Raw genomic sequence first — 22,575 nt, forward strand, 5'->3', positions numbered from 1 at the left:
ATAGATTTAAGGGACTATATCTGATAGACAGAGTGCCTGATGAACTATGGACAGAGGTTCATGACATTCTATAGGAGATAGAGATCAAGACCATCCCCAGGAAAAAGAAAGGCAAAAAAGCAAAATGGCTGTCTGAGCAGGCCTTACAGATAGCTGGGAAGAGAAGAGAAGTGAAAAGCAAAGGAGAAAACGAAATGCATTTGAATGCAGAGTTCCAAAGAATAGCAAGGAGAGATAAGAAAACCTTTCTCAGCGATCAATGCAAAGAAATAGAGGAAAACAATAGAATGGGAAAGACTAGAGATCTCTTCAAGAAAATTAGAGATACCAAGGGAACATTTCATGCAAAGATGGGCTCAATAAAGGACAGAAATGGTAGGAACCTAACAGAAGCAGAAGAGATTAAGAAGAGGTGGCAAGAATACACAGAAGAATGTACAAAAAAGATCTTCACGATGCAGTTAATCATGATGGTGTGATCACTCACCTAGAGCCAGACATTCTGGAATATAAAGTCAAGTGGGCCTCAGGAAGCATCACTACAAACAACGCAGGTGGAGGTGATGGAATTCTAGTTGAACTATTTCAAATACTAAAAGATGATGCTGTAAAAGTGCTGCACTCTATATGTCAGCAAATTTGGAAAATTGAGGACTGGAAAAGGTCAGTTTTCATTCCAATCCCAAAGAAAGGCAATGCCAAAGAATGCTCAAACTACCACACAATTGCACTCATCTCACACGCTAGTAAAGCAATGCTAAAAATTCTCCAAGCCAGGCTTCAGAAATACATGAACCATGAGCTTCCAGATGTTCAAGCTGGTTTTAGAAAAGGCAGAGGAACCAGAGATCAAATTGCCAACATCCAATGGATCATCAAAAAAGCAAGAGAGTTCTAGAAAAACGTCTATTTCTGCTTTATTGACTATGCCAAAGACTTTAACTGTGTGGATCACAATAAACTGTGGAAAATTCTGAAAGAGATGGGAATACCAGACCACCTCACCTGTCTCTTGAGAAACCTGTATGCAGGTCAGGAAGCAACAGTTAGAACTGGACATGGAACAACAGACTGGTTCCAGATAGAAAAAGGAGTACATCAAGACTGTATATTATCGCCCTGCTTATTTAAATTACATGCAGAGTACATCATGAGAAACGCTGGGCTGGAGGAAGCACAAGCTGAAATCAAGATTGCCAGGAGAAATATCAATAACCTCAGATATGCAGATGACACCACCCTTATGGCAGAGAGTGAAGAGGAACTAAAAAGCCTCTTGATGAAAGTGAAAGAGGAGAATGAAAAAGTTGGCTTAAAGCTCAACATTCAGAAAACTAAGATCACGGCATCTGGTCCCATCACTTCATGGCAAATAGATGGGGAAACAGTGGAAACAGTTAGACTTTATTTTTCTCGGCTCCAAAGTCACTGCAGATGGCGATTGCAGCCATGAAATTAAAAGATGCTTATTCCTTGAAAGGAAGGTTATGACTAACCTAAACAGCATATTAAAAAGCAGAGACAATACTTTGCTTACAAAGGTCCATCTAGTCAAGGCTATGGTTTTTCCAGTAGTCATGTAAAGGATGAGCTGGCTGGATGGCATCACCGACTAGATGGACATGGGTTTGGGTGGACTCCGGGAGTTGGTGATGGACAGGGAGGCCTGGCATGCTGCAGTTCATGGGGTCGCAAAGAGTCGGACATGACTGAGCAACTGAACTGAACTGTATGGATGTGAGAGTTGGACTATAAAGAAAGCTGAGCGCCAAAGAATTGATGCTTTTGAACTGTGGTGTTGGAGAAGACTCTTGAGAGTCCCTTGGACTGCAAGGAGATCCAACCAGTCCATCCTAAAGATCAGTCCTGGGTGTTCATTGGAAGGACTGACGTTGAAGCTGAAATTCCAATACTTTGGCCACCTGATGCGAAGAGCTGACTCATTTGGAAAGACCTTGATGCTGGGAAAGATTGAGGGCAGGAGGAAAAGGGGACGACAGAGGATGAGATGGTTGGATGGCATCACCGACTCGATGGACATGAGTTTGGGTGGGCTCTGGGAGTTAGTGTTGGACAGGGAGGCCTGGCGTGCTGCGGCTCATGGGTTCGCAAAGAGTCGGACACGACTGAGCGACTGAACTGACTGAACACTGTGGAATATTGGTTAAGCAGCATTTTAAGACTGTTGAAACAAGTTCTGTTCAGTCGCTCAGTCATGTCCGACTCTTTGCGACCCCATGAATTGCAGCACGCCAGGCCTCTCTGTCCATCACCAACTCCCGGAGTCTACCCAAACCCATGTTCATCGAGTCGGTGATGCCATCCAACCATCTCATCCTCTGTCCTCCCCTTCTCCTCCTGCCCCCAATCCCACCCAGCATCAGGGTCTTTTCCAATGAGTCAACTCTTCGCATGAGGTGGCCAAAGTATTGGAGTTTCAGCTTCAACATCAGACCTTCCAATGAACACCCAGGATTGATCTCTTTTAGGATGGATTGATTGGATCTCCTTGCAGTCCAAGGGACTCTCAAGAGTCTTCTCCAACACCACAGTTCAAAAGCATCAATTCTGCGGCGCTCAGCTTTCTTCACCGTCCAACTCTCATATCCATACATGACCACTGGAAAAACCATAGCCTTGACTAGACGGACTTTTGTTGGCAAAGTAATGTCTCTGCTTTTAAATATGCTATCTAGGTTGGCCATAACCTTCCTTCCAAGGAGTAAGCGTCTTTTAATTTCATGGCTGCAGTCATCATCAGCAGTGATTCTGGAGCCCAAAAAAATAAAGTCTGACACTGTTTCCACTGTTTCCCCATCTATTTCCAATGGAGTGATGGGACCAGATGCCATGATCTTAGTTTTCTGAACGTTGAGCTTTAAGCCAACTTTTTCACTCTCCTTCTTCACCTTCATCAAGAGGCTCTTTATTTCTTCTTCACTCTCTGCCATAAGGGTGGTGTCATCCGCATATCTGAGGTTATTGATATTTCTCCCGGCAATCTTGATTCCAGCTTGTGTTTCTTCCAGCCCAGCGTTTCTCATGATGTACTCTGCATATAAGTTAAATAAGCAGGGTGACAATATACAGCCTTGACGTACTCCTTTTCCTATTTGGAACCAGTCTGTTGTTCCATGTCCAGTTCTAACTGTTGCTTCCTGACCTGCATACAGGTTTCTCAAGAGACAGGTCAGATGGTCTGGTATTCCCATCTCTTTCAGAATTTTCCACAGTTTATTGTGATCCACACAGTCAAAGTCTTTGGCATAGTCAATAAAGCAGAAATAGATGTTTTTCTGGAACTCTCTTGCTTTTTCGATGATCCAGCGGATATTGGCAATTTGATCCCTGGTTCCTCTGCCTTTTCTAAAACCAGCTTGAACATCTGGAAGTTCACAGTTCATGTATTGCTGAAGCCTGGCTTGGAGAATTTTGAGCATTACTTTACTAGCATGTGAGATGAGTGCCATTGTGTGGTAGTTTGAGCATTCTTTGGCACTGCCTTTCTTTGGGATTGGAACGAAAACTGACCTTTTCCAGTCCTGTGGCCACTGCTGAGTTTTCCAAATTTGCTGGCATATTGAGTGCAGCACTTTCACAGCATCACCTTTGAGGATTTGAAATAGCTCAACTGGAATTCCATCACCTCCACTAGCTTTGTTCGTAGTGATGCTTTCTAAGGCCCACTTGACTTCACATTCCAGGATGTCTGGCTCTAGGTGAGTGATCACACCATCGTGATTATCTGGGTCGTGAAGATCTTTTTCGTACAGTTCTTCTGTGTATTCTTGCCACCTCTTCTTAATATCTTCTGCTTCTGTTAGGTCCATACCATTTCTGTCCTTTATCGAGCCTATCTTTGCATGAAATGTTCCTTTGGTATCTCTAATTTTCTTGAACAGATCTCTAGTCTTTCCGAATCTGTTGTTTTCCTCTATTTCTTTGCACTGATCACTGAGGAAGGCTTTCTTATCTCTCCTTGCCATTCTTTGGAACTCTGCATTGAGATGGGAATATCTTTCCTTTTCTCTTTTGCTTTTCACTTCTCTTCTCTTCCCAGCTATCTGTAAGGCCTCCTCAGACAGCCATTTTGCTTTTTTGCATTTCTTTTCCATGGGGATTTTCTTGATCCCTGTCTCCTATACAATGTCACGAACCTCTGTCCATAGTTCATTAGGCACTCTGTCTGTCAGGTCTAGTCCCTTAAATCTATTTGTCACTTCCACTGTATACTCATAAGGGATTTGATCTAGGTCATACCTGAATGGTCTAGTGGTTTTCCCTACTTTCTTCAATTTAAGTCTGAATTTGGCAATAAGCAGTTCATGATCTGAGCCACAGTCTGCTCCTGGTCTTGTTTTTGCTGACTGTATAGAGCTTCTCCATCTTTGGCTGCAAAGAATATAATCAATCTGATTTCGGTGTTGACCATCTGGTGATGTCCTGACAGATTGTGGTCCACTGGAGAAGGGCATGGCAAACCACTTCAGTATTCTTGCCTTGAGAACCCCATGAACAGTATGAAAAGGCAAAATGAGAGGACACTGAAAGATGAACTCCCCAGGTCAGTAGGTGCCCAATATGCTAATGGAGATCAGTGGAGAAATAACTCCAGAAAGAATGATGGGATGGAGCCAAAGCAAAAACGATACCCAACTGTGGATGTGACTGGTGATAGACGCAAAGTCCGATGCTGTAAAGAGCAATATTGCATAGGAACCTGGAATGTTAGGTCCATGAATCAAGGCAAACTGGAAGTGGTCAAACAGGAGATGGCAAGAGTGAACGTCGACATCCTAGGAATCAGCGAACTAAGATGGACTGGAATGGGTGGTTAACTCAGATGACCATTATGTCTACTACTGTGGGCAGGAATCCCTTAGAAGAAATGGAGTAGCCATCATGGTCAACAAAAGAGTCCAAAATGCCGTACTTGGATGCAATCTCAAAAACGACAGAATGATCTCTGTTCGTTTCCAAGGCAAACCATTCAATATCATGGTAATCCAAGTCTATGCCCTGACCAGTAACGCCGAAGAAGCTGAAGTTGAACGGTTCTATGAAGACCTACAAGACCTTCTAGAACTAACACCCAAAAAAGATGTCCTTTTCATTATAGGGAACTGGAATGCAAAAGTAGGAAGTCAAGAAACACCTGGCGTAACAGGCAAGTTTGGCCATGGAGTTGAAACAAGGGAAAAGGTCAAATTATATATTAATATAGAATACTTTGGCTATAATTATATAATATATATGAGATAAATATGCAAAAATTAAGTGATAATGTTTATTAATTATTTAAAATTTTGTGTATACTACACTATTTTCTCAAGAAAAAGAGTACACAAAATGAAGCAACTGACATGGAATGAATGTGTTACCCCACTGATAATACCAGTTGGTCAACACACATTGGAAGGGAGGAAGAAAGGAAAGAAACCAACATTTATTAAAGAATCTACAAAGTGTTACACACATTCATATTTAGCCCTCAACTTCATAATAACCCTGTGAGATACCACTATTTTTTCTAATTTGTAGATGAACCACCGAAAAGTTCAGTACAGGCCTAAGTCCACATAGCTAATAAGTAAATGAGTCAAGATTTGAACTCAGACCTCTGATTTCAAACCTTGTTACACTATTCCAAACTGCCAAACATATGTAAAGCTTATGGTTGCTCAGTTACTTCCAATGTATTCTGTCACCATGATGTAATAGAACACTCTTCAGTAAGAAATTGGGACTCATGACCTAATCCTAGCTCTGTTTGTAACTATCCGTATGACCTAAAGGAAACAGAAATCCTAAATAACTTGTTTTCTCATTTATAAAATAGTACATACATCACTCTCTATTCAACTAACATATCATAAAACACTTACTTAGGTAGAATCATAGTAGGATCAAATTAAATAATGTTTCTAAGAGCACTGCACGTATTACTAAGAGAGGCAGCAGAATGTCATTAAAACCCCACACCTTTAAACATCTCCAGTCCTTACCAACCTGAAGTGTTTGGAGGCAGGTCTTCCGGAAGCTGCTGTTTGTGCTTCCAGTCATAATACTCATGATGGAATTCACAGCCACTGACAGTGAGGCCTGTAGTTTCTGATGAGCCTAGGGAACAAAACAAGGAAGAGGGAGACCATAGTTTATAATAATCCTAAACTGCTGGTTCAGAGAATCCCAAGGAGAGATAAGAAAGTCTTCCTCAGCAATCAGTGCAAAGAAATAGAGGAAAACAACAGAATGGGAAAGACTAGAGATCTCTTCAAGAAAATTAGAGATACCAAGGGAACATTTCATGCAAAGATAGGCTCGATAAAGGACAGAAATGGTAGGGACCTAACAGAAGTAGAAGATATTAAGAAGACGTGGCAAGAATACACAGAAGAACTGTACAAAGAAGATCTTCACGACCCAGACAATCAGGATGGTGTGATCACTCACCTAGAGCCAGACATCCTGGAATGTGAAGTCAAGTGGGCCTTAGAAAGCATCACTGCAAACAAAGCTAGTGGAGGTGATGGAATTCCAGTTGAGCTATTTCAAATCCTGAAAGATGATGCTGTGAAAGTGCTGCACTCGATATGCTAGCAAATTTGGAAAACTCAGCAGTGGCCACAGGACTGGAAAAGGTCAGTTTTCGTTCCAATCCCAAAGAAAGGCAATGCCAAAGAATGCTCAAACTACCACACAATGGCACTCATCTCACGCTAGTAAAGTAATGCTTAAAATTCTCCAAGCCAGGCTTCAGCAACACGTGAACTGTGAACTTCCAGATGTTCAAGCTGGTTTTAGAAAAGGCAGAGGAACCAGAGATCAAATTGCCAACATCCAATGGATCATCAAAAAAGCAAGAGAGTTCCAGAAAAACATCTATTTCTGCTTTATTGACTATGCCAAAGACTTTGACTGTGTGGATCACAATAAACTGTGGAAAATTCTGAAAGAGATGGGAATACCAGACCACCTCACCTGCCCCTTGAGAAACCTGTATGCAGGTCAGGAAGCAACAGTTAGAACTGGACATGGAACAACAGACTGGTTCCAAATAGGAAAAGGAGTACGTCAAGGCTGTATATTGTCACCCTGCTTATTTAACTTATATGCAGAGTACATCATGAGAAACGCTGGGCTGGAGGAAGCACAAGCTGGAATCAAGATTGCCGGGAGAAATATCAATAACCTCAGATATGCAGATGACACCACCCTTATGGCAGAAAGTGAAGAGGAACTAAAAAGCCTCTTGATGAAAGTGAAAGAGGAGAGTGAAAAAGTTGGCTTAAAGCTCAACATTCAGAAAACTAAGATCATGGCATCTGGTCCCATCACTTCATGGCAGATAGATGGGGAAACAGTGGAAACAGTGGCTGACTTTATTTTGGGGGGCTCCAAAATCACTGCAGATGGTGATTGCAGCCATGAAATTAAAAGACGCTTATTCCTTGGAAGGAAAGTTAGGACCAACCTAGATAGCATATTAAAAAGCAGAGACATTACTTTGCCAACAAAGGTCCATCTAGTCAAGGCTATGGTTTTTCCAGTGGTCATGTATGGATGTGAGAGTTGGACTATAAGGAAAGCTGAGCGCCGAAGAATTGATGCTTTGAACTGTGGTGTTGGAGAAGACTCTTGAGAGTCCCTTGGACTGCAAAGAGATCCAACCAGTGAATCCTAAAGGAAATCAGTCCTGAATATTCATTGGAAGGACTGATGCTGAAGCTCAAACTCCAATACTTTGGCCACCTGATGCGAAGAGCTGACTCACTGGAAAAGACCCCGATACTGGGAAAGATTGAGGGCAGGAGGAGAAGGGGTCGACAGAGGATGAGATGGCTGGATGGCATCACCGACTCGATGGACATGGGTTTGGGTGGACTCAGGGGCTGGTGATGGACAGGGAGGCCTGGCGTGCTGCAGCTCATGGGGTTGCAAAGAGTCGGACACGACTGAGCGACTGAACTGAACTGAAAGGACCAAATATTTAAGTCAGAGCCGGATTTCAACAATACTTCCCCTTCCACCAACAATACTTACTGAGACAGTGACATGTAAAGGACACTGAAGGAATTTAAATACATTAAAAATGTTATCTCCTTTCACAGAGGTGACTTATTGACACAGATACATTCAGAAAAGACAAGCAGTAAGACACTGGGCAATAAAGCAGGTATACTTACCATTAAAAAACAAAAAGCTTCAAGCTTTACTCTTTTAGTGGTTGTTTTTTGCTTGAAAAGGAGGCCATATTAAGTAATAAATGTGTTACCAAAAGTATACAAGATGGAGGAATTCAGAAAGCCAGATATGAAGACAAAGGGATGCTATAAAGGATTAGCAAACGGAGAGAGAATTTAAGATTTACTGAAACAGCAGCTCTAGAAGCATGTGTGAGAAGGAGAAATATATAGATAAGAGAGAGGTGCATTGATGTAAGCTTCTATGAATAGACTAGATAAATAACGAGGTCCTACTATATAACCCAGAGAACTATATTCAATATCCTGTGATAAACCATAATGGAATAAATTTTTCTTTAAAAAAGCACATATATGTATGTATAACTGAATCATTCTGCTGTACAGCAGTAATTAATACCTTATAAATTAACTATACTTCAATTAAAAAATTTCAGGCTAAGTGCATGCATGTGCTATCAATTTGTCTGGAACTTATGTTAGAATAATAAGGCACTCTGGTGTATGAAAGAGAGAAGACATTAATGGCACTGTAAATTAATATACAATGATAGTTCAATGTGTAGAACTATCTAGAATAAATATTCTAGGCTTTCCCTGGTGGTTCAGACAGTAAACAATCTGCCTGCAATGCAGGAGACTTGGGTTCAGTCCCTGGGTTGGGAAGATCCCCTGGACAAGGAAACGGCAACCCACTCCAGTATTCTTGCCTGGAGAATTCCATGGACAGAGGAGCCTGGCAGGCTACAGTCCTTGGGGTCACAAAGAGTTGGACACGACTGAGTGACTTTCATTTCACTATGGTTAGAATAATAAAGCACTTCAGTGTGTGAAAGACAGAAGACATTAATGGCACTGTAAGTTAATACACAAAGATAGTTCAATGTGTCAAACTACCTAGAATGAATATAGAGTCCTGGGTTCAGTGTGTACTGTCCCTCTTTTATAAATGTTTTCCTGTCCCCTGGTATATGCAAGTGGTGAAAACCAATGGACAGGCAGGCAGAACCAAGCCCATTCTGCTTGTGAAAAAACACAATGACAGTCACATGTTCCAAAAAGAAAATATAATTTGCTCTCAAAAAAAAAAAAAGGTTTATTACCAGTCATTCTCCCCGTCTATTATTTTGCCCCTCTTCACTCAAACTCCCCTACAAGGAGGTAAGACTAAGCAAGTGGTTACAGTGACCCATCTAGGCTAAAGCCTGAGTTCCGAGGCTAGAGGCAGTTTATAAGATCAGCCCAGGTGACGAAAGAGAAGAGGAAGAAAACAGCATTAAGGGAGGAAGGGCTCTCAGCTCCCGTCTGCCAGATACTCTATCCTTCTCTGAGAGAGAGAAGGAGAAAGGGAGCTGTGAATTTCTTATTACCTTGACAGCCCGGTGATGCTGCTCCAAGGCCCGGTCCACAGTGGCCTGGATGCAATCTTGCACCACACTGTGGCTCTCCCTGAGGATGGCACTGAGATGAGTTGAGAGCAAAGTGTGGACTCCTAAGGAGAGGGAGAATGTTGGTAACCTTGAGTGAGAATGACCACTTCAAGACTGCTGTTCATGTGCTCTGAGTCAGGGCTGAGGATGGGAAGAGGCCTCTTGAGAAAAGAGGCCACTTCCAGCCATCCACAAATAATTGCTTTTTTAGACAAAAAAAAAAACCCACAACTTACAAACCTACCCAATTTCCACTTACAAAGGACAGAAAGCTCACTAAAAGTACAGAATATTATTTTTGAAGACTCAGATAAAGGGTCCTGTTTAATTCACATCAGAAACAGAAATATACACCACATACTCTAAACAGTGATACCAGTGACTCTGAAAAGAAAGGAAAAGCCTCCTGGAGAGTATGTCTAACTCTATTTAGAGTGTCACTGTTTGGTGAGCGCCACTGTTACTGTCAGGGATCGATCCTTTTAGATGCATTGTGGTATAGAAAAAGTTAAAACTCACAAAGATGACGCTGAGAACTGCCGGGATAGTTTTTTTACTTATTTCTTTTTATTTATTTGAGCTGCACTGGGTCATCACTGATGCACTGGCTTTCCTCTAGTCGTGGTGAGTGGGGGCTCCTCTTCGTGGCAGTGCCCGAGCTCTAGGCACAGGCTTCAGCAGTTGCAGCACTTGGGCTCAGCAGTTGTGGCTCCCAGGCTCTAGGGCACAGGCTCAGCAGTCATGGTGCACGGGCTTAGCTGCTCCACAGTACGTGGGATCTTCCCCAACCAGGGATCAAACCTGTGTCCTCTGCATTGGCAGGTGGATTTTTAACCACTGGACCACCAGGGCAGTTCTGATATAGTTTTTCTAAGTGGGGGATTATCTCTGATAAAGTAACCACAGGCACCACTGCTCAGCATCCTTCAGAAAAGCTAACACGTGAGACTGATGGGCAAAATACGTCATTAAACAATATGTTAGCACTGATGATCCTGATACAACCAATAGAGGAAGACAAATTTACTTTTCAGGTACCTGGAGAAAATGCTTCTTAATCTTTCTTTTTCGGTGCTTTTCTACTCTCTGGATGGTCTGTTCAAAGGTAAGGCTGGCATGCTTTTCTCAGGGCTGTATTTAAAATGGAAGTCAGAAGGAACATTTTCTACCACAAGGCACCATGATGCTTTCCTGGAGGGGAAGGTAATATGTGCTTTGCTCAAAAGAGGTCTGGAACTGGAGTCAGGAGAACATAGATTCCAGGGTCGATTCTACTACCAACTAATAGTGACCACGTCACTTCAAACGTTTCTCATTTTATTGTAGAAAGTGGCTTTTACCACTTGCTATCATGGGTATTTTGTGCAGATAAACTGGGATAATATATAGGAAGTGTTTTGGAAGGTACATTGCAATACTCAGAAAATATCTCTATTGCTATGACGATATCATTTGGATTACTATTTTCTATAGTTTGGTCCTAAGAATAGCCTTAAGAAATCAGTTAGACCTCCTTTGAAAGCAGTCATTTAATTGAAAAGCTATAGTTCCATTCCTAAAACTGCTTATACCACCAGATGCCTTTAACACTGTGGCAAAATAATGAGTTAATCATAGAAAAGTTACCATGACAAGGTAGGCAGAAGGCCAATTCAGTGATTTTTTTTAAGACACATGGAAACAGACTGTAGCTCTGCACAATCTGTTTCCTAAAAGGAGCTCTGAAGAAAGCTTTCAAGGATATGAGAAAGAAGAGGGGGAAAAGAAAATAAAATCACTACATAATCTATAAAATTACTACATGTGTCTTTATCTACCTACCCTTACAGTGCATCTTCTTCAAAGGCTAGTCCTAAACTCTCAGATGTCTAAGGAAATTTTATTAATTTTTTAAAATTTATTTTTTGATGCACCTCATGGCATGCATAACTTCCCTGACCAGGGATTGAACCCCAACCCGCTGCAGTGTAAGCACAGAATCTGAACCACTGGACCACCAGGGAAGCCCCAGAAATTTTAAGATAATAACTGCTCTGTTTACTGATGCAGTGATGAATTTCAATTTAATCTAATACTAGTACAACTACCTGAGATGCTGCAGGCCTTCAGAGTCAAGCTAAACAGAGGTGTGCAAACTAGTACAGTTCTAGAAGAATGATAGGTAACCCTGGTTTCTGAGGAAATATGTTTAATAGGATTCAGAATGGGGTACCAGACTTTATGTCATCCTAGGGAAGACTGAACATAGCAGACCTAAAAAAAAAATGCCTAAAAATAGTAGATCTTACATCTTAAGAAGGTCTTTAGACATGGAAGGGCTTTGATAGCATCTCATCCAACAATCTCATGTTAAATATATGAAAAGGAAGGATCAGATAATTCATGTGACTTGCTTCCCAAAAGTCATTAAGGAATTTGATAGCAGAACTAAAAATTAACCCCAGGTCTCCTGATTGTACCCTGAAGTCCTTTCCACCATACTAAGCTGCTTCTTTCAAGAGCCTCTGTCCAGGTGAGCAGAGGCAGGTAACAAACAGCCCTGGGCATTTTCACCTTTGACCTCCTAGTTGGAAGCCTCATAGATTGTCTCTCTTCTAGGTTCCCATTCCAGCATCTTAATGAATGGAACAGTGGGGCACCAGGGAATACCAGCTCTTCAAAGAGCTGCAAGCCAGAGCCCAAGAAAGCAGTGCTTCTCACCTAAAGAATGTATACATGGTGGGGGAAAGTAGGAGAGGCATGGAGGTTGGCAGCAGGAAGAATCCCACAGGTTCAACAAATAACTGGCACCAGTCAATGTCAGCTCTTTTGATCTGGGGTTGTAAGCTGTCTCATTTCTCTTATGACTCAGTGGGAACAGGGCCACACCAAACAGCACTGGAATGCCTAGAGAGTCAAGTCTCAAGAAAAAACATTGGCCCACAAAGGAAGAATAACACAGAAACATGTCAGGAGCCCCAAAAGGGAGGCTTGTGAACATTTCCCCAGACATTTAGAAGCTCCACTTCTTGCTACTTCCTTCAAAGTTTCAGAGCGCACTGAGAAACATTTAAATTTATGTCTCAGACTTTATTGGGTTAAAATGCATAAGCCACTCTTATTTATTTAGTCACTAAGTCATGTCCGACTCTTTGCAACCCCATGGACTACAGCACGCCAGGTTTCTCTGTCCTTCACTATCTCCCAGAGTTTGCTCAAACTCATGTCCACTGAATTAGTGATGCCATCCAATCATCTCACCCTCTGTCATCCCCTTCGCCTCCTGCCCTCAATCTTTCCCAGCATCAGGGTCTTTTCCAATGAGCTGGCTCTTCACATCAGGTGGCCAAAGTATTGGAGCTTCAGCTTCAGCATCAGTCCTTCCAATGAGTATTCAGGGTTGATTTCCTTTAGGATTGACTGGTTTGATCTCCTTGCAGCCCAAGGGACTCTCAAGAGTCTTCTCCAGCACCACAATTCAAAAGCATCAACTCTTAAATTCGGTGGTTTTCAAATTGTACCATGTTTAGGAATCACCTGAGAATTCTCTTACAAATGCATATTCCTGTGCCATACAGATATTTACATTAGCAAAACTGAGTAAATCCTTGCCCAGGAAGCTGCACATTTTCAAATACTCCAGGTGATTCTGATGCACATGTTTCATGGAGCACAAAACAGGTTGTAAATCACAGCTTTAACAGAGAGAACCTTCTGATAGCAGGTTATTACCTATCTGTTAGATAAATGCCAAAGGCATCTGTATGCCTGAACAAGGATTCTTTGTCCTATTCCAGAAGTTGATGTGGCAATCCCACAAAGCCATTCATACCAATGCACTCCCACAACTCCTTGTGTTGAATTTGAGATGTTGCATTAAGGCCAAGTAAGACTGATAGCTTTTCTTGATTGCACTTGGAAAAGCAGGAGGATGGTGAATAGTACTCCAACCTGAGAAGCTTTAAAAACATACTGATACCTGAGGCCCACTTCAGTCCAAGGAGATCCAAATCTCTAGGGATGAGGTGTGGGCATTTTTTAGAAGCTCCTCAGGTAATATATTGTGCAACTGAGGTTGAGAACTACCCATCTAAGGTAATATACTCTGTAGGGACCAACAGGAAGTGTCTGCTGATTTCTGGTCAACCAAATCTGGGACTGTCATCATCTAAGTGATGCTTCAAGATGTAGATCTTTCTTACAGAGCATATAATTTAACTTATTTAAGCAAGGTTTTTCACTGAAATGTTATTCTACAGAAGCACATCTATTCAGATTTATGTATCATGTAAGGTCTTTCTTTTAAAAATATTTTCATTTATTTATTTGGCTGAACTAGGCCTTAGTTGCAGCACATGGGATCTTTGATCTTTGTTATGGGATCTTTAGTCATAGCATGTGAACTCTTAATTACCACATGTGGGATCTCGTTCCCCAACCAGGGATTGAAACTTGGTGATTTCATTGGAGAGTTTAGGAGCATTGGAGTCTTAGCCACTGGACCACCAGGGAAGTCCCCAAGTCTCTTTTCTTTATTCTCTTAACATTTAAGCACATCCAAGCTGGCAGCCCCATTCTTCTATACCTACCCCAGAGTTCCATTTTCTGGACTGGAAATCCTCTGTGGAAATCCACAAAGAGAAAAAGCAGCAGAGTTTGTCCCTGGGGGTCCATATTCTGAGACTGATCTTCTCCCTCACTGGATTCCACCTGATAACTCACATCTGGAAGCACTGAGCCTAGAGGATGAGATATTACAGAATATCCTAAGATAAGTAAAGCCCTCAAAAAGCTAAGTGAATAAACAACCTATGCTTCAAACAAAGAGGGACCTGAGATAGATCTACATTTGAACACTCCCTTCTCCTCCTGAATCTGTTTCTCTACCCACATGATGGAAGCAAATAATAGTGACTCACAGGAAGAACATCAAAATAACAACTGGGTGTGTAAAATGCAAACCAAACAGCATTCCTTAGAATTTACTGAGAAGCATTATACAATAAATTCATTCATTCCTCAAGTTACTTTCTAAGGTAGGTATCAGCAGTAAGAGGCTAGTAAGACATGGGTATCAGTAGTAGAAGAGTAATGATCGTAAGAGCTAACTTGTATTGAATGCTGATTACATGCCATGTACCATATGAAATTCTTGGCGTGGACTATCTCAACATTTAGATTTCACCACACTATGGTATGGGACCTAGTCTTAGACTCTTTTACAGACAAGAAAAGAGGCACAGATAGGTTAAATACATTGCCCAACATGAGACAGTAAGTGATGGAACTGTTTTAGACTAAACCCAAAATCTGTGCTCTTAACCACAATGCTGATATTTGTATTCCCATGTAATCTGATCCCTACAGTCACTTTCTAGCACCTTAATCTTTTAAAGTACAATCCATGTGGTCCAATTCAGTTTAAACAAAACCATTAATAGACAGTAATACATGTCATTCATTCACTTGCCTCACTTTCAGAGGAACATGAATCACCATTCAAGTTACTAAGACCCCCCTAACAAGGGTCAAAGCCAGGAAGAGACTATGGAATTTGGACTCAGGTACCAAAACAGCAGGGAAAACACTTCTCCCCCACTGATGGCCTTATGTAAGTGCTGCCAGAGGTCTGAGTGGCTAGTCACAGAGGCCATCGTTGACATTTCTTGGCCAATTAAACATAATGTCTTCCTCAATGCCTTGGGCACCTAACCTTCACCTCCACTGTTAGCTCAGTGTCTGTGGCCTTTCTTAATATAAAAAACAAGAGCCAGCCCACAGCTGTGGCCACAGCCTTATTAAGACCAAACATTCTTTCCTCACGAAACCACTGACCCACAGGAGTCCAAGGATACCTCCTTTCATTCCACCCTCTGGAAAAACTACCTACTCAAGAAAAAAGAGCCTCACCATGAGGCCTTCTTCCTAGATGAAGATTCTTTCTCTCAGAGATTCATCCCTATACCAGGAGGCATCAATCTTTTCATACCAGTTACAACTCTAGAATACCTAGAAAGTAAAGGCCCATTGATTACTTCAAGGAGACCAGGAATAGAGGAGGAAATAGAAATGAGAGGGGAACCAGCATTAACACGTAATACCAAAACAGTTAGGCTCTGGTGGGGCTTTGCCTGTTGACACCTGTATGACTCACTTCACGTGACTCTCCGACTTAGCCAGACTCCCACCTGTACCCTCAACCTAAGCCATCAGATCACTAGGTCCTATTCTTATATATATTTACTATTTATATTTCTTTGCATTCCTCTAATATTTTACAGAGTTCTTTATTCCTATGCAAACAGAGAGAGAGAGATTTACCTCTATCTAAACTAAGATCCAAATTGGGCACCATACACAAGTGGTATTTCTTCCAGTCAATGAAATAAGAGGCGTCTTTGAAGACAGTAGTAGTTGGCTGCTCTGAATTTGGAAATGTCAGAGGCAGACCTGAAGGTCCATACAGAAATATGTATAGTGGCTAAAGAAAACTCCAAAATGTTAGTTTTTTGTGATTATATATTCATTTGCATAAAACAAAAGCAACACTGACCTGGTTCACACTCTCAGAAATAAACTAGCATGCTAGGCAATTACATATTAAGCCCTTTCCACATTAAGGATAAGTGTGAGTCACCAGAGACTGAACCACTAGAATCTTAAGAAATCTATTCCACGTTTAACGAGTGTGAGCTACAAGTATAGTATTGGGACAATTTGTTTATTTATTGATCCTACTCATTAAATCATAGGTTTGAATGGTATTAATAACACAGGCTAAACACTATACTGTACAAAATTCTGGGGATACAAACATGAATATACAGATTCAATACCTACCTTCAAGTTAGATTTACAGTATGGGAGATACACATAAAAACCAATAAACTATAATACTATAAGATGCATGCTAGATTAAAAACATATACCAAAGAATATTTTCCAGTGAGTATGAGTATGTTCAGATTGAGAAGGAAATGCTTCACCTTCTCCAACCTACTCTCTAACCAGGACTAAGAAAGATAGGCCCCTAAAATGGTTTCCTCCCCTTGACTTTCCATTCCCACTCACACCCTCCCTATAACCCAGTGTTTCTAGACCTTGGCACACTGACACTCTGGGCCAGATCCTTCTTTACTGTGGGGCTGTCCTGTGCACTATAGGGTGCTAAAGCAGCATCCCTGGCTTCTACCCACTTCCACTAGATGCCAGTATCACCTCTGCCTCCAGTCATAAGGATCAAAATGTCTCCAGACATTGCCAGATGTCCTCTGAGGGCAAAAGTACCCAGTTAGGAACCACTGTGTAAGCTTTTTTTGTCCCCCTGAACCAAAGCTAATAAGCCCAGAATATATATTTTCCTTCATCTTTCTGTTTTCATCCTCTTTTTAATAAGGTAAACAGGAGGCAGTAAGTGTGAAGATTAAAATCCAGTGGGCACTGGGACATTACTCAAAGTCACAACAGAGCAAAGGGAGGCAGTGTCTATAAGTGAAGTCTCCATCACAAACCCAAAAAGGCGTTAACACATGAGCTGAGGCCAACACATTCGTTGTTTAGAGCCAGGGAGCTCTGAAGTGCTGCAAACTCAGAACAAGAGTAGCATATCTGAAGAGTCAGGATGTGTGAATGTCTTTTAATTAATTGGGTTGTTTAAACTATTTACATTTAATATGAATTCTGTTATGGTTGCGTTTAAATCTATCATCTTGTTACGTATTTTCTGTTTGTTCCTTGTATTTTATTTCCTTTTTCTTCTTTTCTAGTTTTGGATTCTATTTTGGATTTGGTATTTTTAATAATTCCATTTTATCCCCCTTTTTGACTTACTAGTTATAACTCTTTGTGGTATTAACTTAGGGATTGCTTTAGGTTTTATAGTATACAACTATACCTTATCCAGTCTGCCTTCGAGGAAAAGGAAATAAAATACAAGGAACAAACAGAAAATGGGTAAGAAGGAGATAGATTTAAACTCGACCATAAGAGTATTCATATTAAATGTAAATATCACTTAAAGTTCACACACACATATAGTGTGAGACAAACAAACAATATTTGTTTACTCCTGTGTCATATTCTAGCCATAGCATATACTATACCATACTCACTCACCTATGGAAAAAACACTGAGGCTTTAAAACCTGTATCTCTAAAAATCTGACCACTTCCAAATTCCAGACCAAAATTTCTATATGGCTATTTTTAAAACATGTCCTGCGGGCAACATAAATGCAACATATGTAAAGCTAAACTAATCTTCTTTACTCCTCAGATCTGCTATTTATAATTTTCGTCTTGTTGCCAGTATCATTATTCTGTCAGCCATCCATGGAAATCTTTTCCAACAGCTTTACTGAGATTTAATTTACATACCATACAAATCACCCATTTAAACTGTACAATTAAATTGGTTTCAGTATATTCAAAAAGTTGTGCAACCATCACCACCATCAGTTTTAGGATATTTTTTATCACCCCCAAAAGAATCATTCCCCATCTATTTTGTCTCAATATATCTATATCTCCATATATCTATACCAACCCTGTATCTTCTGCATATAGGGCTGTTGACAGCAACTTTAGCTACTTCTTGCCCCTAATCTCTCCCTCGCCAAACAGTGAACTGGTTACCTCGTTTTGTTGATTCCTTCCAGTGATATCCCTCCTTTCCATGCTAATCACACCTTTAATTCATGCACTTAATATCTCTCACCCAGTTTACTTACTTATGTACTTAGTGATTACTGACTTTTCTCTCCCACCCACCCTGTACAAGGCTGCTGGCGGTCCCTAAAACATTCAATGGTTTCCCATTATACACACAATAAAATTCACACTCCTTAGTGTGGCACTCAAGATCCAAAATATTCAACTCCAAACTACTTTTCCAGCCTCACTGCTCCTACTTGCATCATTCACTCCTGCTCTGGTCACACTGGACCATATGAAAACCGGGTGGCACATGGGTCATATTTTATAGTTTTCAGTTTCTTGAAAAAATTTGCAAGCTTAGCTTTCATACTGGATTTTTGTTTTTATACAAATCATACCAGTTTCTACATACAGAGTTTATATGCTAGCGACTTTCCTAGGATTGAAATATAAAAATCCATTTTCAAAGACAAGGAATTTGAAACTTTTGATGGACTCTGTCATCAAAAGGATATGGAAACAGAAGAGATCCTGTTCAGCTGGTTGGAAAAGACCTTCGGGCAAGGACACAGAGCCACGGCTGGAGTCAATGTCAGCTCTCCCAACGAGCCCATCCCCACCACATCATCAGGGATGAAGAGCATTACTGGATGTCCCAGCACAGGATGGATTCTGCTGCAGGGTAATTCAGTTGTGTCAAATTTTGGTGTACTGTCAAAAAAAAAAGCAGGTAAGACAAATTCAGCCTTTTTCCCTCTTAAGAAATTATTTTAAAGGGAATTCAAGATTCTTTTTATAACCTCTAGCATATGCATAACCATATAATCCACCACATAAATTTTGCTGGAATAAGTAACTTGTGTCCCACTCAGTGAATCACAGGCAATGGAAAAAGTAGACAAATTGGCATTTCAGGAATTGTAGCATGGCTCCTGCTTTTGCTGCCGCTAATGGCAGTTTTATATTTTCAAAAGTCTATTTCCTCTACTAAAACTACTCTGTGGTTCTGAGCAGAAGTTTCCAAGATCATTCAAAGATCAGCATGGTGGAGGTGGGGTAGGGGTCAGCGGTCCCTGAATCACAAATGGCCTAAAACTGGCCTCGTGATTCTTAGATGTCTGCTTTTACATATGTTGCACTTTCCTCTGAGGAAGTCTGAGGTTACTATTTGGTAGGAGTGATGAGAAAAAATTGGAACATCTTCACTCCTAGAAAGAATCTGGTATTTGCTTACTTTCTGAGAGCTCTTTTTTAAACAGAAAATAAATATTAATAAACCTCCCCCACTTCTCTAAACTAATCAGGTCACCAGGGGAAATATGTCCACAAACACTGGCTTAGAGGCTTAAACTCTTTCAGTAAAGCTATCATAGCAAGCTGTCTACCTACAGGGATTGTATGATGCTAGAAGATTACTAAAGAAAGATATGGGATGAGCGTTTTATTTCTTACAAATATTAAAGAATAAACATATTCTAATCGGAGAGGTAATTTTGAGCAAGAGTAAGAAAGCAGATTGAGAAACCACAGGCAGCCTCTTCAAGCCTTAAGATCCTATGGCTACCAGTATTGATTCAGGGCATATAAGTAGAGGCAGAAACTATTGAAGAAAGAATAAATTAGTTGGACTTAAACATAAGTTAGGCTTTGTCTTGCTATAATTCATGTTCACTTTGGATTCTGCAGTAATTGGATAGCACAGGAAGGCAAAGCACAGGGTTCTATTCCATTTATTTTCCACCTCCTCCATGGATTTTTTTTTTTTTTTGTAGTCTGAAAAAGGTGGAGGTGGGAAGAAAGATGATTTCTAAGCCTACGTAAAATGCTAATATACAAACAACAATATACAAAGAATTCCTTTGTATTCATAGTATCTCTCTACCCAAGAGTGCAAGTAACCTTTTAAAGTCATTTCTCTCTTCTCATGCCTAAATGGAACTGGAATTAGCAGAGTTTGTTTTGATTCACTCACAGAAGAAACGAAGGCATGGAGAGAAGAAGGAACATGCATGCCCTCAGGTAAATAAGAATACATTCAAGGAGCCAGGAATAGTTTTCAATACAGATAGCTTAAATTTTTTTACTATCACTTTTCTTAGAGAGACTCTGACACTTGGCACTAAGAATTGACAACTGAGACCATTTTCAATTTCTGCCCACATTCATACTCATAATAAGAGTAAAACATGGAGCGGAACAACAAGGCTTTCCCCTTCACCTCAGGTAATGCTGACAGTTTACGACAAGAGCAATTCCATTCGACAGGTTCAAAGTAGGTTCATTCTCTGCCCTGCAAAGTAAAGAAAAGCTAAGCCATATCTTAAAGACTCTAAGACCAATTTCTGCCTGATACAAATTTTGGCCCATTAGTACCAACTCCAGAGATGACTGAAATTTGGTAACCAATTAACCAAGGGGAAGGGACTTCCCTGATAGCTCAGTTGGTAAAGAATCTGCCTGCAATACAGGAGACCCCGGTTTGATCCCTGGGTCAGGAAGATCCCCTGGAATAGGAAATGGCAACCCACTCCAGTATTCTCCCCTGGGAAATTCCATGTACAAAGAAGCCTGGCTGGCTATAGTCCATGAGGTCACAAAGAGTTGGACACAACTGAGTGACTGAGCACACACAACCAAGAGGAAAATGGTTATTTTTAAGCTTACGCATCCAGTGAAACGGAGAAGGCAATGGCACCCCACTCCAGTATTCTTGCCTGGAAAATCCCATGGACGGAGGAGCCTGGTAGGCTACAGTCCATGGGGTAGCTAAGAGTTGGACACGACTGAGCGACTTCACTTTCGCTTTTCCCTTTCATGCATTGGAGAAGGAAATGGCAACCCACTCCAGTATTCTTGCCTGGAGAATCCTAGAGACGGCGGAGCCTGGTGAGCTGCCGTCTATGGGGTCACACAGAGTCGGACACGACTGAAGCAACTTAGCAGCAGCAGCAGGAGCAGCATCCAGTGAAAGGGAAAGTCATGAAAGGTTTAATCTACTTACTCATTAAAAACTAATCTAGAATAAAAAAATGTGGGGGTCTTGGAAAACAAGTTTCAAAGTGACTTTGAGTCAAGAAATCAAACTGTGAACCCACTAGAAACAGGACAATACTGACAGAAAAATTGTAGAACCATTGCATAAACTTAACTCAGGGATTAAGGACTTACCCAAAGATCTCCATGGAAAGGATTCCATTCACCTTTACACTGAAATTAAATCTAATCTGCAAAATAAATGGGGTGTGATATTTAACATGAACCAGAACAAGGATTAAAAGCTTCCATACTCAATTCCTAAAGAAAATACTACTCTTTATATCACCTTTTTTTCCCCCATTGCAATTTCCCTAACCATAATTAACACCTGTCTGTTGTTCAAATTCTGAATCTTAAATACACTGAGTTCTACTTTAGAATTCTAATTAGTCACAGATTATGTACATCATGCAAAATTCTGGGCTGGATGAAGCACAAGATGGAATCAAGATTGCTGGGAGAAATATCAATAACCTCAGATATGCAGATGATACCACCCTTATGGCAGAAAGTGAGGAAGAACTAAAGAGCCTCTTGATGAAAGTGAAAGAGGAGAGTGAAAAAGTTGGCTTAAAACTCAACATTTAGAAAACTAAGATCATGGCATCCAGCCCCATCACTTTATGGCAAAGAGATGGGGAAACAATGGAAACAGTGAGAAACTTTATTTTTGGGGGCTCCAAAATCACTGCAGACGGTGACTGCAGCCATGAAATTAAAAGATGCTTGCTCCTTGGAAGAAAAGCTATGACCAACCTAGACAGTATATTAAAAAGCAGAGACAATACTTTGCCAACAAAGGTCCATCTAGTCAAAGCTATGGTTTTTCCAGTAGTCATGTATGGATGTGAGAGTTGGACTATAAAGAAAGCTGAGCACCGAAGAACTGATGCTTTTGAACTGTGGTGTTGGAGAAGACTCTTGAGAGTCCCTTGGACTGCAAGGAGATCCAACCAGTCCATCCTAAAGGAAATCAGTCCTGAATATTCACTGGAGGGACTGATGCCGAAGCTGAAACTCCAAACTTTGGCCACCTGATGCAAAGAGCTGACTCATTTGAAAAGACTCTGATGCTGGGAAAGACTGAAGGCGGGAGGAGAAGGGGACAATAGAGGATGAGATGGTTGGATGGCATCACCGAGTCTATGGACATGAGTTTGAGTAAGCTCCGGGAGTTGGTGATGGACAGGGAAGCCTGGCATGCTGCAGTCCGTGGGGTCGCAAAGAGTTGAACACTACTGAACAATTGAACTCAACTGATAAGGAAATAT

The 22,575-nt window shown here is 41.0% G+C and overlaps 1 protein-coding gene across 50 annotated transcripts in view; it reads right to left on the reverse strand.

The window, feature by feature from the left end:
• Positions 1 to 22,575, reverse strand: part of TOP6BL (TOP6B like initiator of meiotic double strand breaks) — a 104,123-nt gene that overhangs the window by 15,674 nt on the left and 65,874 nt on the right. For 24 of the 50 annotated variants that reach the window (XR_014066218.1, XR_014066217.1, XM_081532043.1 and 21 more), the window contains 7 exons: positions 21,437 to 21,492; positions 20,487 to 20,558; positions 18,784 to 18,979; positions 15,935 to 16,085; positions 14,203 to 14,352; positions 9,575 to 9,696; positions 6,010 to 6,120 (listed from right to left, as the gene is read on the reverse strand). Coding sequence is in view for 46 of the 50 variants with exons in the window: in XM_081532043.1 (XP_081388169.1) it covers positions 6,010 to 6,120; positions 9,575 to 9,696; positions 14,203 to 14,352; positions 15,935 to 16,085; positions 18,784 to 18,979; positions 20,487 to 20,558; positions 21,437 to 21,492 (858 nt within the window). In the remaining 4 variants the exon portion in view is untranslated. Of the gene's footprint in view, positions 1 to 6,009; positions 6,121 to 9,574; positions 9,697 to 14,202; positions 14,353 to 15,934; positions 16,095 to 18,783; positions 18,980 to 20,486; positions 20,559 to 21,436; positions 21,493 to 22,575 lie in introns of all 50 variants that reach the window. The other 26 variants (XR_014066216.1, XM_081532058.1, XM_081532038.1 and 23 more) reach the window with 3 other exon arrangements.

Source organism: Giraffa tippelskirchi, chromosome 10, assembly GCF_054371585.1.
Source record: "Giraffa tippelskirchi isolate mGirTip1 chromosome 10, T2T-mGirTip1v1.2.pri, whole genome shotgun sequence".
Lineage (NCBI taxonomy): Eukaryota > Metazoa > Chordata > Mammalia > Artiodactyla > Giraffidae > Giraffa > Giraffa tippelskirchi.